At 35.7% G+C, this 17,352-nt stretch overlaps 1 protein-coding gene across 1 annotated transcript; it reads right to left on the bottom strand.

Annotated features, from left to right (window-relative positions):
* Nucleotides 1-3,526: 3,526 nt before the first annotated feature.
* On the bottom strand, nt 3,527-17,296 carry LOC100375008 (RNA-binding protein NOB1-like). The gene is made up of 8 exons (XM_085500247.1): nt 17,201-17,296; nt 15,962-16,094; nt 15,434-15,567; nt 11,545-11,616; nt 10,868-11,332; nt 5,521-5,618; nt 4,568-4,709; nt 3,527-4,176 (listed from the first exon to the last, which is right to left on the bottom strand). The coding sequence occupies exons 1-8, from the start codon at nt 17,267-17,269 to the stop codon at nt 3,919-3,921; spliced, it is 1,371 nt and encodes a 456-aa protein (XP_085356373.1). The 5' UTR covers nt 17,270-17,296; the 3' UTR covers nt 3,527-3,918.
* Between the last annotated feature and the right edge of the window lie 56 nt (nt 17,297-17,352).

Raw genomic sequence — 17,352 nt, 5'->3', positions numbered from 1 at the left:
CATGAAGGCACTTGTACGCATGTTCACACCATGTACATGCTCATTGACACGAAGTTCGTCGTACACTGGAACCCGGACTGGAACCGGGCTTAAATTTTGTAATAATTAAATAACATCAAAATATTTTTATTGTTTATAATATCGTTATTAATTTTATAATTAATCTTATCGAAACAGTAAAAAAGGGTATTTGAAATGAAAAACTATCTCCATGTGTCACTGCAAAAACAGATCTACGTGGGTCCTTTATACTGGTTTCGACTGGATTATGCTCAGAGGATTAAGGCATGACCCCCAAATCAGTAGGGACAGGGCAGGGGAGGATTAATAGACCATTAATATTTCGTCTTCGTGCCAGAGAAATTGTAAGGGTTGTATTTGCTGCTACCTTAGATACATGTAACAAGTATTTTAGAATTATTTAGAATATCACCAGAAAAGATGTGGCAAATGTCCTGTTCGATAAGGGACTCATAGCGACGTATACAACGCGTGTAAAATACATTGTTTATTTACATGAAATTTGGACACGCGCTGCGCTACGACCACCGCGCTTTAATGAAATCACTTTGATACATCATTCCCAAGCCTAATTTGTATAGCGCCACGTGCGGCCAACAACGAAACGTTTTCGTTTTTTTGGCACACTTTAGTGTTATCGGTACGTTGATGTAATGATCAAAAGCCGTCATACTTCTGAGGGTATGGTAAAGCTTTTACAACAATCCGAAGTGAATTAATCAAAGCTACTCTGAGAATGGGCTTAAAATGACTAACCCTTTCAAAGTAGTTTTCTCATAAAATGGAAATTATCACTGTTCAGAATTTTGCACAAAATGGAAGTTTCTGGTTATTTGCTGCGTGGAGGTGTTTTTTTATGCTGAAATGTCCATCAAATTTGTGCTTTTAAGTCGATTCTTCATTGAAACTATTTTTTCTGACAAAAACTTTATAAAATCAAAGAAAGCTTAGAAAGAACTCCCGTGTGCTGAGTATTGGAGACACATTAAAAATCAATTCAAAACTACTTGTACTTGAGATATTATAACTAATATGAACAGATTTGAGTGTAAAACTAATAAGGTCTGCGCAATGTAAAACTAATAAGGTCTGTAGAATGTAATATCTATGTACCAAGTTTGATTGAAATCTGATTAGAACCAAAAAATTATGAATTATTATACTAATTAGAGAATTAATATGAACAGATTTTAACCCAAAATTAATCAGGCCTGTCTATTGTTCTAGAGCATTTATGTACCAAATTTTATTCAAATGTGATGATCAGTAATTGAGATATCAGTGTTAATTAATTATGTTAATTGATGATTAATAAGCATAAATAGTTACCAAAAACTAATTAGGTCTCTGTATAGTCCTTGTTTCATTGAAATGTGATGTTTAAAAGTTTCATTAAAATCCAATGAGTGTTTTTTTATATATCAGTGGAACAGTCATGGAACAGCAAAAAATTAACTAATTATGCAAAATAGGAAATTAATATGCACAATTATTTACCCTAATACTAATCAGGTCTCAGCATAGTCCTAGAAGATCTATGTCGCAAGTCTCATTGAAATGTGATGAGTACTTGAGATATCAGGCGAAAAGCTGAAAATTAACTAATTATTGCTAATAAGGTGATTAATATGCACAAATATTTACCCAAAAGCTAAGTAACTACGTACCAAGTTTTATTGAAATGTGATGATTATTACTTGAAATATCAAAAGCTGAAAATGAATTAATTATTCAAATTATTATTCAAGTACTGCTTTTACCCTTAAAACTGTTGGGTCTGTGCAGTGTCCTGTGACATCTATGTATCAAGTTTTATTGAAATGTCATGATTAGTACTTGAGGTATCAGTGGAAAAGCCGTAAATTGATTAATCATTATGCAAATTAGATAATTAATATGCACAGATTTTTACCCAAAATAATCAAATCTGCGCATTAGTTCAGAGCATCTATGTACGAAGTTTCATCAAAAATCAATGTATGGTTCTTGAGATATCAGTGGAACAGATGGACACACTTACAGACACACTAACTGCAAAGACTCACTCCAATTGTGTGCTTGGCACAAAGGAGTCAAAAACAAAACAAAATAAAAACAGATGACCAGAAACACGAATACATGTATTTTGTTCTAGGCCTTCATATACTCCATTTAATAATATATTTTAGCTTTTTTCTCAATGAAAACTGTTCATTAGAATAACTTTTGATAACAAGTGTCAACAGCTGCTTTGACAGCACAATGATCTAGACATGGGTGAATGCGCATTTCTATCTCGTACGTACTTCTAACTTCACTAACCCCGAACAGGCTGTAAACTACCATTAATGTCAGAGTTGCAACACTTTAACAAAGTACCAGTAATACTAAGTTTTGCAGCCACATCGTGGCGTGTTACGCAACACCTGTTTACCCATAGAAGAATGGGCCAATGACCTGTTGAAATCATACCCGATTCAAATGCATATCGTAGTAAACCACCTGCTAACACAATCAGTTGAATGACCATGCACCTTGTCGATCTGAAATTCGTTGGTTTGAATCGAGGGTGCTGCTCCTCAAAACACTATCATTTTTAAATAGTAAGGGGAAATTTACTCTCCACTTGAATCATGCAAGAACTTTGTCCTTAGCAAAATGGGTATATTTTTGAACAGAAAGAGTACTTTCCTAGTAAATACTGAACGATAACAGTCTTTCAAAGTTTAGGAGACGACACTCGCTTCCAGAACAGCGACTAGCCAACAAGTATTTTTTTTTTCATAAATTTTAAATTCCATTTGTATAACTAATGTAGTTGTTATGTAAAATTAGGCTACAACTACTCCACCCACCATCAGAGATAAACAAATTTTTTTTGGTCAAGTTGAATGGCAGGGACACTGCCACTCTCTCTGTACCTCATCAAAGATAGTATTTTTCATGTATGAATTTGACAGCCAAGTTCCATTTTGCCAGTTCCAGTTCCAGGTCTTGTTCTGAGATTAATTAAACCCTCTTTGGCAATTTGATACCAAAAATTTCAACATGGGCTGTGCCAGCTCTGAGTGGAAGCACATATTGATTGAAGGCATGTCGAAACAGATCTATGTATTTTGCCAAGGTCAAATATCAGTAGTATGACATGTACGTTTGCGGGATGGGGAGAGTGTGGGCTTGTATGCATGTGAAACGTTAAGGCTATTGTATAAATCGGTAGATATTCCAAAAACTTTGTCACCCCCCCCCTCTACCAGTTAGGTAGGTTCTTCATTGAAATGCTGTTCACTAAAAACGATCCTGCAATGTAAATATGATAAGGCTTGCCAGGTTTAGAGACAAATATATGCATAAAAATTTGTCATAGTTAATTTTTGTGTGTGTCATTACGACTAATGGCTATATCACTTCATACCCACATGTTTGAACTGTGTACAACACATAATACGTGCAATGTAGGTGAAGAACTACCGGTACAATATAACGACTAAAATGCAGATTAAAGTCAATAATCTGAAACAATAGCTAAATATTCATTATTTATTGTTACCTAGCCTTACATTAACAGTTCATGTACCGGTACATATAAAAACATATACTGTACAATCAAACGAGTAACGCCCTTAATGAGTTGATTGAAATCGAAAGATACATTTCTCATCCTGGTTTTGAAACACTGTACAATTCAAATAATCTGTACATATGCATATAAAACAGCGATAGTCAAACATTGTAAAATTGTTTTTATTACAGGAGAAATGTAAGAGGGCAGGGAGAGAGTTTCCGAAAGCAACCACGAGTTGAGGTTGTTCTATAATATAAGCTTACTGGGATCTTATCCAGGTGATATCACCATAATTACAAAAAGTTAAAGTTCATTTAGCTTTGTTGAAATATAATACTTCATGTCCCTTTTATTCACTTCCTTCTGGACCTATTTTCGTTAGGATTTCGCTTTTTTCCAGAATGTGATCCAAATCTGTTGACTCCCAACTGTGCTGCTCTGCTTGTCACATCATGTGTAGCAAACGGTGATACGCTAGCTGCGTAGTTCGGATCAAATGCATTTGTCTTTTTTAAGGCTTTTCGTGAAGGTCTGTTCTTTGGGAACGGTTGATCTTCTACTAGGTGAGGGTTTGTTGCATGCTTACCACCTTGGGGCATTGGTAAGGAATACTGCAAAAAAATATAGCACAAAAATTTTAATTTATGCTACAGAACATACACGAGAAACTGAAACAACTGAAAATGTGAATATGCAAACGATTGTTAAGAAAACACCTACATTTTGTAGATACTAGCTGTTGGTAATGATCAACTAAAGCAACAGGTTTTATAGAAAAATATTTATCTTTTTTTAATTTGCATTTATTACCTACAGCCATAATTATGTCAATGAAGAAGAGTGAGTAAATATGCAAATTAGGGTAATTTATATGCAAGAATGCCTTATCACTTGATTACTTAGTAACAAATATTGACTGCATCTTGATCAGTGAAACAAAAGTTCTATTCAGATAGACAAAAAAGATTCAGTCAAATTTATCAGATAAATATTAGAAAATACCTTCAGTCCTCTCTTGTTTTCAATTTTTCTTCTCGACATGTGAAAATGCTGTTTGCCGTTGTCATCCAAGGTTACTGTGACCTTCATCAATGTTTTATTACCACAGTGTGGACAAAACTGCTTCGTCATGATTGCAGTCACTCTGAAAAAAAATATTAACATAACTAATTTTTTGTATAATACTTCGTGACATAACAGCACTTATATTAAAGTGAGAGGGTCGTCACCTGCGCACACGCGGGAATTGAGTCCCAGGCGATGATAACACGTGCCAAGAACTCAAAGGCTCATGGGTAGATACTAGTTTGTAAACAGTGACACGCTATGGGCCCCTGACACAGGTGACGACTCTCCCGCTTTAATACTTAACTATTTTGTGATATATGCCGACTTATAGCACCATAATGGAATATTGCATAGTGTGATGACTGGGATGCTGTATTAGTAGCATTATTACATGCGTCTTCTAAAGCGTCAAAAGTATACAAGCATTTGCAAACAATATATTGTGTACAGAGACAGTCGTCTGAATAAACGCAAAGTCTGACTGATTCATAAGAGCCAACAAGGTTATTTTTCATAGACTGCTCTCCACCCAAATGCCTCTCAAAATTTGATGATGCAAACAAAAGGCAAATTTCAGAGAAAATATGCGATATATACAATTCATGTAAATGTCATTGTTTTACTTAGCCTTTTTACCACCAGACTTTCTTGCTCAAATTTTTCTGCACTTTTTTTCTTACATTCTTTAATATTTCTGGAAACTCACCCTAATTTTGGAGCCAACAGTCAAAATTTGGTAAATTTTCAGTTTCTACTCAAACAATTTGGCTATTTTTGTCCCAGTCTTCTGAAGGACAGTGCAGACTATCAACAGGACTATTTTGTGAATTTGTGATGAGAACTGGTGGTAAAAATGCATTTTTGTGGCATTTTAAAATCCTACTTACTTGAAACAACCACTGCATTTTAGAACATACGTCTTAGTTCTTTTAATGAACATACCATTAAGTGAAAGCACAGGAATACCCATTTGAATAAGCACATTCTGTTGATAGAAAACAAAATCGATTAGATGTATATTTGCACTAATGACAGTACCATTACACTGTCTTGGCTGGTTTCCGCCTCAAGTGTCATGGCGTACCAAGCCACAAGAGGACGGTAACTAGAAAAAGTTCCAGAATTCTGATTGGTCCATCACTTTCTCGTTGCTTGTTCTATTTCCCTTGGTTACCTGACGTCAGCGCTTACGCTCGTGGCCATTCAGTGGTTTCCTTTTACTTTCGAAAGTTGGGCGAATAAAAAAATCGTTCTTTTATTATAAATTTGCACAGAAACAGCAAGGAATGTCAGAAGCATCTCAAATATGTAAGTCTAAGCAAGCAGAATGTATGGGCATGGATTTATCACAGTATTACAGACATGTTTATGCAGAACGGCACTTGGAATGTTTTCAAATTACGTCACTCAGTCACGTGCCTTCCGACCGGAAAACCGGCCCAGTGGAACATTATGGCGATTACTGCGTCCTAATTGCCATTCGCAAAGGACACCGGGAACCAGCGAATACACTGTCCAGATCTCAGTACTGAGGGTAGTAATAAGTCTGCTTTCCCTGTCCAGATCTCAGTACTGAGGGTAGTAATAAGTCTGCTTTCCCTGTCCAGATCTCAGTACTGAGGGTAGTAATAAGTCTGCTTTCCCTGTCCAGATCTCAGTACTGAGGGTAGTAATAAGTCTGCTTTCCCTGTCCAGATCTCAGTACTGAGGGTAGTAATAAGTCTGCTTTCCCTGTCCAGATCTCAGTACTGAGGGTAGTAATAAGTCTGCTTTCCCTGTCCAGATCTCAGTACTGAGGGTAGTAATAAGTCTGCTTTCCCTGTCCAGATCTCAGTACTGAGGGTAGTAATAAGTCTGCTTTCCCTGTCCAGATCTCAGTACTGAGGGTAGTAATAAGTCTGCTTTCCCTGTCCAGATCTCAGTACTGAGGGTAGTAATAAGTCTGCTTTCCCTGTCCAGATCTCAGCACTGCATTGAACTTGATAATGAAACAAATGCATATGCCTATGTGCAACACGATAAATGAAACTTGTGTGGCGTTTAAACATGATTGGTCAATGCATGTTAGCAGTGTTCACCCCAGGCCTCTGAAGCGACACGGTACCGTGACGCTTGGACACTCGGTCGTGATGCTTGCCCTTTGTCCGTGACGCTTGGTCACTCGCCCGTGATGCTTATATTTTTGTTTACAAGTGTCAGTCTCGTCTTGCACGTATTTAAAACAATAACATGTATTGATCGATTTAGGTAATCCCGCTTTTGTTAGCTATACAAAGACAGTGATAAAAACGGAAGTCTGCAATATGTTGCAAAGTCTTTCAAAGGTGCAGAGCCTCCAAATCAAAAAAAAAATAACTAGAATAGCAATAATTTGCCCATTGCACGCAACGGCAACAATGTGACAAAACAAGTCACGGCGTACGTCGGGAAGATCAACCCCGATTTGCTGCACTCTGATTTGTTATCACTCAATCGCTGGTGACATTATTTACTCCAAAATTAAAAAAAGAACAAGTGAAATTAAGTCGCATTGGAAAGAAAAGTATGAATAATTCAACAGCAGACGAGACGGGATAAGACAAAACAAACTCTGACCTCTGGAAATACCCCATTCATAGGGTACCTTAGTACAGAAAAACGCCGCCCTAAGGCGACATAATGCACGTTGCAACATTGTGACCGATGCATGCTGGGCTATCAGGGGTTCTGATCGAGGTAACAAAGATGGCGGCGCAGAATGCATGATTTTCCGCGATGTTTAAAAACAACATCTCGTTGGCAATTTAGATGTAATGCTTATGATAATCATCAATGAATCGTTTTAATAAACAATTTGTGTATTTCACACCAAAAAGTCAGATACCGATGATCGCAATAGCAGCGGTGAATACCCGTCCAACGCAATGCCGTCAGCTGACAATGTTACGGTGATCGTAGCGTTGTACTCACAAGGTATATTGCAATGAAAAATCGCCAAACTGCCATTGTAGAATTTTTTTTAATTATTGATTTATTAATTTCAACATATTTCAATATCTTGCCGACTTTATATATTTAACCAAAAAATGTTTTCCCCGACGTTTATATGAACCGACAGTGACATGGGCACTAAACTTATACACAATGATGAACCAGTTACATCCATGGATAACAGTATATTCACTGACTGGCTATAACACAAGTTTTTCAATTTTTTTTCCTTTTTATGATGTTCCATTTCAAACTTTATTTGACTTGATACAAAAACAAAAAATACAATGCAGTAAAATGATATGAAATTTATCAGATATAAAAATATCTTGTCTTTAATTAACTGTAGATTGACAATATTTGTTGGGAAAAACTGATTATTATGCAAATAAAAATTATGCAAATTAGATGCATTGTTATGCAAATTGGCCGTGATGCTTGACATGAAGTCTGGGGAGAACACTGTGTTAGATACAATCATCTGGAGCAGCATGTATTAAGGACAAATGATCACCAGTCCTGAAACAAAGTGCATCAAGGTCCTGAAACAGCTTCCTTTTTTTTCTGATTATTGTAAATACCAGTAATTTATCATGTAGAGTAGAAAAATTCTGTTTATTCATTCGTTTTGGGAACATAAATTCTTGTCATTGCACAGACGATCTGGGTATTCTTCCAAGGGAATCAACTTGTTCAACCAATATATCAGTGTTCTCCACAATCCAAATTAGCTGGTGGGCGGCCTAATTAGCATAAATTTGCATTTTAATTTGCATATCATTTACATACAGCATTCTCGCATTTATGACATGAACTGCAATACACACTAAGTTATTTACTATTCTCTTTTTAATTTAATTTAATTGGAACATGTTACAATTTTTTGAAATACAAACAGATTGGTCACTATCAATATTTACGAAATGCAAAAAGTTTGAAATCGGTGATTTATGCGTTCGCAAATTATTCTGCGTTCATGAAATGCAATTCGAGTAACTAAGAGCAAGTACAAAACATAATTGAGTTATAATGTAGAAAATATACGAGATGATTTGCCCACGAAGCCAAAACAGACAATTTGTCAAAACAAAATCCATAACATTTTTATTTGTGGCATCAGTACTCACCCGTGCCGACGGACGGTAAGATGCATTTACGCATGTACGACCACGATACGTTGCGTTTTCACACATTGTTTTTGAATTCAAGAAAAAAATGCTAGCAATCGGCAAAATAAAAGAATCTGATATGTTCTCGAAAGATTAGACATAAAAAATAGATAAATTGAAAAAAGTACGTGGAAAAGATAACTAAAATATTATTCAATTACAAATACTCGCGGTAAACTAATCCAGCAGCCATGTTTGATGTTTATTACCGCTTTCCGAATTCAGTACACGAACACCCAGAATGCGCTGTTCCCCTATGCAACTTAGATACTAAATCGTTACAGCGCCAACAGCGGTGGGTAGCAGACGGTCGTTGAATGGGGTAGGCCAAAAGGTCATCAGTTTGCCTTCTCCATGCTGTTTTCACAATGAAAATCGAGCGAACGTTGTAAATACGGATAGAATTTAAATTTTTGTTCGAGTTTACATGCAATCTGCTAATATATTTGTTTATTTTCTGTGCATATACATTTCGTTCGTATTTACTTCTTTCTTTCGTGATCGGAAGACGATTATTAAAAATACAGCTGTAAATTGAAACCACTGTAGTTGCGTATCGTGAGCAATAAGTGGCAACAATGTCGGGCGACAATGAATTCAAGCGATTGACACATTGCCATGAATACACTTGATAACTGCTTGCAGACTTCCAATGGACATTGTTTATGTTTGGACTGTTGAAACAATAGCAAAATAAAGGGTTGGGCAGCTACTCTTTTGTTTAGGCTTGGGAAGAACAATGCAAGCTTTTTACAAATAATTTCAGCTGGATGTACGTTGGTGGGCGGGTGTTGAGAGTTACTGGGCGGCCGTAAAACTTGATGGGCGGGCCGCCCGCCTAAAACCCCTTGTGGAGAACACTGTATATATATATGGTCTGAGCAAATATATTCGTTTAACACTTCACTCTAATTGATTTAATAATAGAAATTATTCACATTTCACTGATATGAAATACAATAGACTTCTGGAACCTACAAGGAAGGTTAGTGAAACTGGATTGGTCCAAAGACAGGGGACGAAATACTCTGGTGCACACTGCACTATGCACATAGATTCTTAGCTAGCGCAAGTAAACTCAAAATATTGTGTGCACACTGCATGTAGAAATTAACATTTTCTCATTATATTCACTAAGCCTAAATTAAGTTCAACCAACATTATGACAACTTGAAAAAAAAACTAATTCTTTCGTGATCGCATGAATCGATAACCCGTAAATTTTATTAAAACTTTGAAATTGGTGCATTTCACATCAAGTTAGTGCAGGTTAATTTCAAATTCAACATGCACACTGTGCATGCAGGGAGGATGAAATACCAGAACTCAAGTTGTACCGGTACTCATTGTTTTACTCTAACTAAACTGACTCCTGACTTGACTAACTATCAGACATGATTGATTGCTAGACTGTCCCACAAGGCTTAGTCCAACTTGAATCAGATACCAAAATATTGTGATGTGTGTCATGGTCCTATAATTTGAATACCAAATTTGAAGGAAATTTGTCACAAAAAACCAATATCTAGTTCTCGATTGACAGAAATGTCTGATTTTGATTAAAATGTAACACTATAATGGCCGCCATTCTGCAATCTTGAGTCCTATTACAAAAGAAATGCATGCACATCATTTAACCCCCACAAGATGCATGATGTATGCGTAAAGTTTGAACATGAACATTCTATGTGCGGGCAAACTGACAAACAGATGTACAGAGGTAAAATTATTATTAAATTATTATAATTATTTTAGACTTTTTGAATATATCAGCCAGTTATACGCTTTGGCGACCAGATAATAAAATTTCATCAAAACCTAATCAAATCGGCAACATGTTTAAAGAGGGAGAGTCGTCACCTGCGCACGAGCAAGAATTGAGGCCCAAGCAATGATAACACACGCTAAAAACGCAAAGGCTCGAGGGTAGATGCTTGTTTGTAAACAATGACATGCTATGGCCATCTGGCGTATGCGCAGGCGACGACTTCCCCGCTTTAATATTAACCAACCATGAGCAAAGACTACTTTGGATGAAACTGGAATACCATCAAGTTCCACCTTAACACTGTCAAATTAAAAAGGAGAAAATTACCTGCATTGCAAAATCTGTCGTCATACACCCGACTTTGGCACCTTGTGAGGATTCATTGTTGCCCGAAAAATGTTTTGTGATACGCTTGATGTTACGTGGCGTAATCCATCCTTCATCATCATCATCATCATCATCATCGTCGTTGTCGTTGTCATCGTCGTTGTCGCCGTCATCACTGTGACCACTGTCTTCATCACTGTTCTCTGCATCATCAGCACATTCCTCTTCCATATTCTGTTCTTCATCACTTTTAAGCGGTAAATCTTCAGGTAACGTTGAGTGATTCGTAATTTCACTATCAACCTCATCAATTGCAATGTCATCACAATGTTCATTTTTTAAAGAATCAGCCTCATCCAGTTCATCTTGTTGAATTCTTTCCAAAATAATATCTTCTTGGTCATCAGCTTGTCCAATTTTCTCAGTGACTACTGATTCATGTTCTGACTTACTGTCTGAAAAAGACTAAAACACAAACAGTGCTATATATAATATGACAACTGCCAACTACTTTCACTACATCTATCAGGAAATGCACCCTTCCTCTCCAACACTGTACCCGAAGTCAAGTATATTTCTTCTTTGTAAATTCATTCATTCTAAATTTTAAAGGGTTTACTTGCATATAAATGTTCACAACTTGTGAAATACTGACAGAGAATTATTGTATAAATTACCTTTGGAGGAAGATACCATCCAACCATATCAGTAGGTTTGTCTAAAGGCTTTGTAGAGCTACTCCATGTGGTCTGTAATTAAACAACAAAGACATCCTCAATCTCAATTATCATTATCATTATCATAATTACTACCACCATCACATCTTTATCATCCTTCTAATGATCTTTATTATCATCATCTTTATCCTCCTCCTAATTATCATTTTTTATCCTCCTTCTAATCATCATCTTTATCATTGTCCTAATCATCATCTTTATCATCCTCCTAATCATCATCTTTATCATCCTCCTAATCATCATCTTTATCCTCCTCCTAATCATCTTTATCATCGTCCTAATCATCATCTTTATCATCGTCCTAATCATCATCTTTATCATCGTCCTAATCATCTTTATCCTCCTTATCATCTTTATCCTCCTCCTTATCATCTTTATCTTTATCATCCTCCTAATCATCATCTTTATCATCCTCCTAATCATCATCTTTATCATCCTCCTAATCATCATCTTTATCATCCTCCTAATCATCTTTATCATCGTCCTAATCATCATCTTTATCATCGTCCTAATCATCATCTTTATCATCGTCCTAATCATCTTTATCCTCCTTATCATCTTTATCCTCCTCCTTATCATCTTTATCTTTATCCTCCTCCTAATCATCGTCTTTATCCTCCTCCTAATCATCATCTTTATCATCCTCCTAATCATCATCTTTATCATCCTCCTAATCATCATCTTTATCATCCTCCTAATCATCTTTATCATCGTCCTAATCATCATCTTTATCATCATCCTAATCATCATCTTTATCATCCTCCTAATCATCATCTTTATCCTCCTCCTTATCTTTATCCTCCTCCTAATCATCATCATCATTATCCTCCTCCTAATCATTGTCTTTATCCTCCTCCTAATCATCATCTTTATCATCCTCCTAATCATCATCTTTATCATCCTCCTAATCATCATCTTTATCCTCCTCCTAATCATCATCTTTATCCTCCTCCTTATCATCTTTATCCTCCTCCTTATCATCTTTATCCTCCTCCTTATCATCTTTATCCTCCTCCTTATCATATTTATCATCCTCCTAATCATCATCTTTATCGTTCTCCTAATTATCATCTTTATCCTCCTCCTAATCATCATCTTTATCCTCCTCCTAATCATCATCTTTATCCTCCTCCTAATCATCATCTTTATCCTCCTCCTAATCATCATCTTTATCCTCCTCCTAATCATCATCTTTATCCTCCTCCTTATCATCATATTTATCATCCTCCTAATCATCATCTTTATCATCCTCCTAATCATCATCTTTATCATCCTCCTCCTTATCATCTTTATCCTCCTCCTCCTCCTTATCATCTTTATCGTCCTCCTAATCATCATCTTTATCGTTCTCCTAATTATCATCTTTATCCTCCTCCTTATCATCTTTATCCTCCTCCTTATCATCATATTTATCATCCTCCTAATCATATTTATCCTCCTCCTAATCATCATCTTTATCATCCTCCTAATCATCTTTATCATCCTCCTAATCATCATCTTTATCATCCTCCTAATCATCATCTTTATCATCCTCCTAATCATCATCTTTATCATCCTCCTAATCATCATCTTTATCATCCTCCTAATCATCTTTATCATCCTCCTAATCATCTTTATTCTCCTAATCATCATCTTTATCCTCCTCCTAATCATCATCTTTATCCTCCTCCTTATCATCTTTATCCTCCTCCTTATCTTTATCCTCCTCCTTATCATCTTTATCCTCCTCCTTATCATCTTTATCATCCTCCTAATCATCATCTTTATCATTCTCCTAATCATCATCTTTATCATTCTCCTAATCATCATCTTTATCATCCTCCTAATCATATTTATCCTCCTCCTAATCATCATCTTTATCATCCTCCTAATCATCTTTATCATCCTCCTAATCATCATCTTTATCATCCTCCTAATCATCATCTTTATCATCCTCCTAATCATCTTTATCATCCTCCTAATCATCATCTTTATCATCCTCCTAATCATCATCTTTATCATCCTCCTAATCATCATCTTTATCATCCTCCTAATCATCATCTTTATCATCCTCCTAATCATCATCTTTATCATCCTCCTAATCATCATCTTTATCATCCTCCTAATCATCATCTTTATCATCCTCCTAATCATCTTTATCCTCCTCCTTATCATCATATTTATCATCCTCCTAATCATCTTTATCATCCTCCTAATCATCATCTTTATCATCCTCCTAATCATCATCTTTATCATCCTCCTAATCATCTTTATCATCCTCCTAATCATCATCTTTATCATCCTCCTAATCATCATCTTTATCATCCTCCTAATCATCATCTTTATCATCCTCCTAATCATAATCTTTATCCTCCTCCTTATCATCTTTATCCTCCTCCTTATCATCATATTTATCATCCTCCTAATCATCATATTTATCCTCCTCCTAATCATCATATTTATCCTCCTCCTAATCATCATCATCTTTATCATCCTCCTAATCATCTTTATCATCCTCCTAATCATCATCTTTATCATCCTCCTAATCATCCTCCTAATCATCATCTTTATCATCCTCCTAATCATCATCTTTATTCTCCTAATCATCATCTTTATCCTCCTCCTAATCATCATCTTTATCCTCCTTATCATCTTTATCCTCCTCCTTATCATCTTTATCCTCCTCCTTATCAGCTTTATCATCCTCCTAATCATCATCTTTATCATCCTCCTAATCATCATCTTTATCATCCTCCTAATCATCATCTTTATCATCCTCCTCATCATCTTTATCATCCTCCTAATCATCTTTATTCTCCTAATCATCATCTTTATCATCCTCCTAATCATCATCTTTATCATCCTCCTAATCATCCTCCTAATCATCATCTTTATCATCCTCCTAATCATCATCTTTATCATCCTCCTAATCATCTTTATTCTCCTAATCATCATCTTTATCCTCCTCCTAATCATCATCTTTATCCTCCTTATCATCTTTATCCTCCTCCTTATCATCTTTATCCTCCTCCTTATCAGCTTTATCATCCTCCTAATCATCTTTATCCTCCTCCTAATCATCATCTTTATCATCCTCCTAATCATCATCTTTATCATCCTCCTAATCATCATCTTTATCATCCTCCTCATCATCTTTATCATCCTCCTAATCATCTTTATTCTCCTAATCATCATCTTTATCCTCCTCCTAATCATCATCTTTATCCTCCTCCTCATCATCTTTATCCTCCTCCTTATCATCTTTATCCTCCTCCTTATCATCTTTATCCTCCTCCTAATCATCATCTTTATCCTCCTCCTAATCATCATCTTTATCATCCTAATCATCATCTTTATCATCCTCCTAATCATCATCTTTATCATCCACCTAATCATCATCTTTATCATCCACCTAATTATCATCTTTATCATCCACCTAATTATCTTTATCATCCTCCGAATCATCATTTTTATCATCCTCCTAATCATCATTTTTATCATCCTCCTAATCATCATCTTTATCATCCTAATTATCATCTTTATCATCCACCTAATCATCTTTATCATCCACCTAATTATCATCTTTATCATCCTCCGAATCATCATTTTTATCATCCTCCTAATCATCATTTTTATCATCCTCCTAATCATCATTTTTATCATCCTCCTAATTATCATCTTTATCATCCTCCTAATCATCATTATCATCCTTCTAATTATCATCTTAATCATTCTCCTAATCAATATCCTCCAAGTGTCTATAAACATCATTATTCCTCTTCACACAATCATCACGATGAAGAAATAAATGAGTGAATGGAGATGTGAAAAACTGAACAAGGAGACCAACCTGCATCACTGGTTCTTGTTTGATATGATCTAATCCTACATGTTCCTTTGTTAATTGATAAGTCAAAGCCATTATTCTAATATCAACTGCAGATAAGCTTGGATAATCACCAGTCTTCTTCGCAAACTGTGTAACTAGTAAATAATACAATGAACACTTGTTGTGATCTTTGGTAATAACATCATTTCTTACATGATTGGATGTTTTTTTTCAGAACAGGAATTGTATAGCAAATATTCTGGTGTCTATTTTCAGTAGTGAAGCAGAGAAAACAGACTGAGGCAGTTGGGGGGAGTCAAAAGTAGTCTGATCAATAGCGGAATAAAAAAAATCAGTCAATCATGAAAGCTCTCTGGTTGCTTTGATGTTTTGTGTCAACACATAATATAACTCCCCTTTTTATGTACAGGAAAAGTAAAAATTATCAGTGACATAATGGGTTTCAGCAAAAAAATTATTAGATTGAATCACAAAACATTTCCTCTGACTTCAAAGAGATTTAATAATCAATACACAAGATATACAAACCAAATCGGACACAGTCTGGTGGTGGTTCTCGGAATATAATTTCATATGGTGCAATGGACAACCTCTTCTTTGTTTCATAATCTCTGATCTCGCGCACCACATCTTGGATTGTATAGACATGTTTGGCAATGTCCTGCAAAAATCACAGTGAGGAGTGAATGTTACTACATATGGTTCAGTAGAATACCACAGTGCCTTGTTTTACTGCTACACTAATCAGAGTCTCCCACAGTAATTATCTTGATTACCACAGTGCCATTTCCACTGTGCTGACTTTTTAAATCAAATTGATAAGTTGCTGAAAACTTAAAACTTGTGTGTGGTTGTAACACTCTTGAAAGATTGAATAAAAATAATTTTGTGCATTTTGTAGTTGAGTAGGTTAATCATCACAATTTCCGTTAGGAACAATTCATTTTTGATGCCTCAGTGTTTAAATTTCTGGGAAGAACACTAGTTGTTATAATAGTCGCTCAATATAATCGGCCAATAACAACAATTAGCGATCTGTATCTAGTACAAAGTACCCGTGTTTAATTTATTTTTTGGAGAATATAAAAACCATGATGGTAATGCACATGTATTAGACCACCATGTTTTAAATACACACAATGTTTAAAGGCAGTGGTTGTTGTGCTGCATCCTGTTCGATATAGGACTCATAGCGACATACACAACGCATGTAAAATGCATTTTTGTTGATATGAAATTCGAACACGCGCTGCACAACGACCACAGCCCTTTAAGGAAAAATTGTATTTTTACATTTTTGCAAAAAGCAGCATTACTTTTTAAAACCCAGATTTTTGAAATAATTTAGAACAACAATACATCATACCCTAGTACCCCATCATTCACAATATATGATTTCTTTCAGCTTACAACATGTATGTAACCCGCCTACAATTTAAGATATCCCATATCTTTGCCAAAGAAACCTAAGCGATTATAATACTAACTAAATGGTCACCAATCGCTAAAATACGACCATTATTTTATGAAAATTCGGCTGGTGACCCACAACACTGTTTTTTTAAGTCGATATCCTTATATTACCTGGAAGTACAATTTATTTCAAAATGAATAAATTCTGGATACCCGGTATTTGCATTTATGTAGGCTTCTTTCATTGAAATTGGTATGCATGTGGAGTCTCTGCTGAGGCACCATGAAACAAACTCCGTGGTAAATAGTCGTGATGCTGGTGACCCACTTCGATAAAACAAACTAAACTAGTACCTGTAACTGTGCATTTTTGATAAACGCAGCCGAATCCACCACCACATGTTCAGCAATATCGGAAGCCATGATTGCGTAAGTTAGAAATAAGAGGGCGCTGCATTGTGCAACCTCGTTCAAACAATTGTTTATTGCAAAATGAGTCGGTAAAA

Source organism: Saccoglossus kowalevskii, chromosome 6 (genome assembly GCF_978046115.1).
Source record: "Saccoglossus kowalevskii chromosome 6, keSacKowa6.1, whole genome shotgun sequence".
Taxonomy (NCBI): Eukaryota; Metazoa; Hemichordata; class Enteropneusta; family Harrimaniidae; genus Saccoglossus; species Saccoglossus kowalevskii.
The sequence above is the reverse complement of the archived record's forward strand: the minus strand, read 5'-3'. Positions and strand labels throughout refer to the sequence as shown.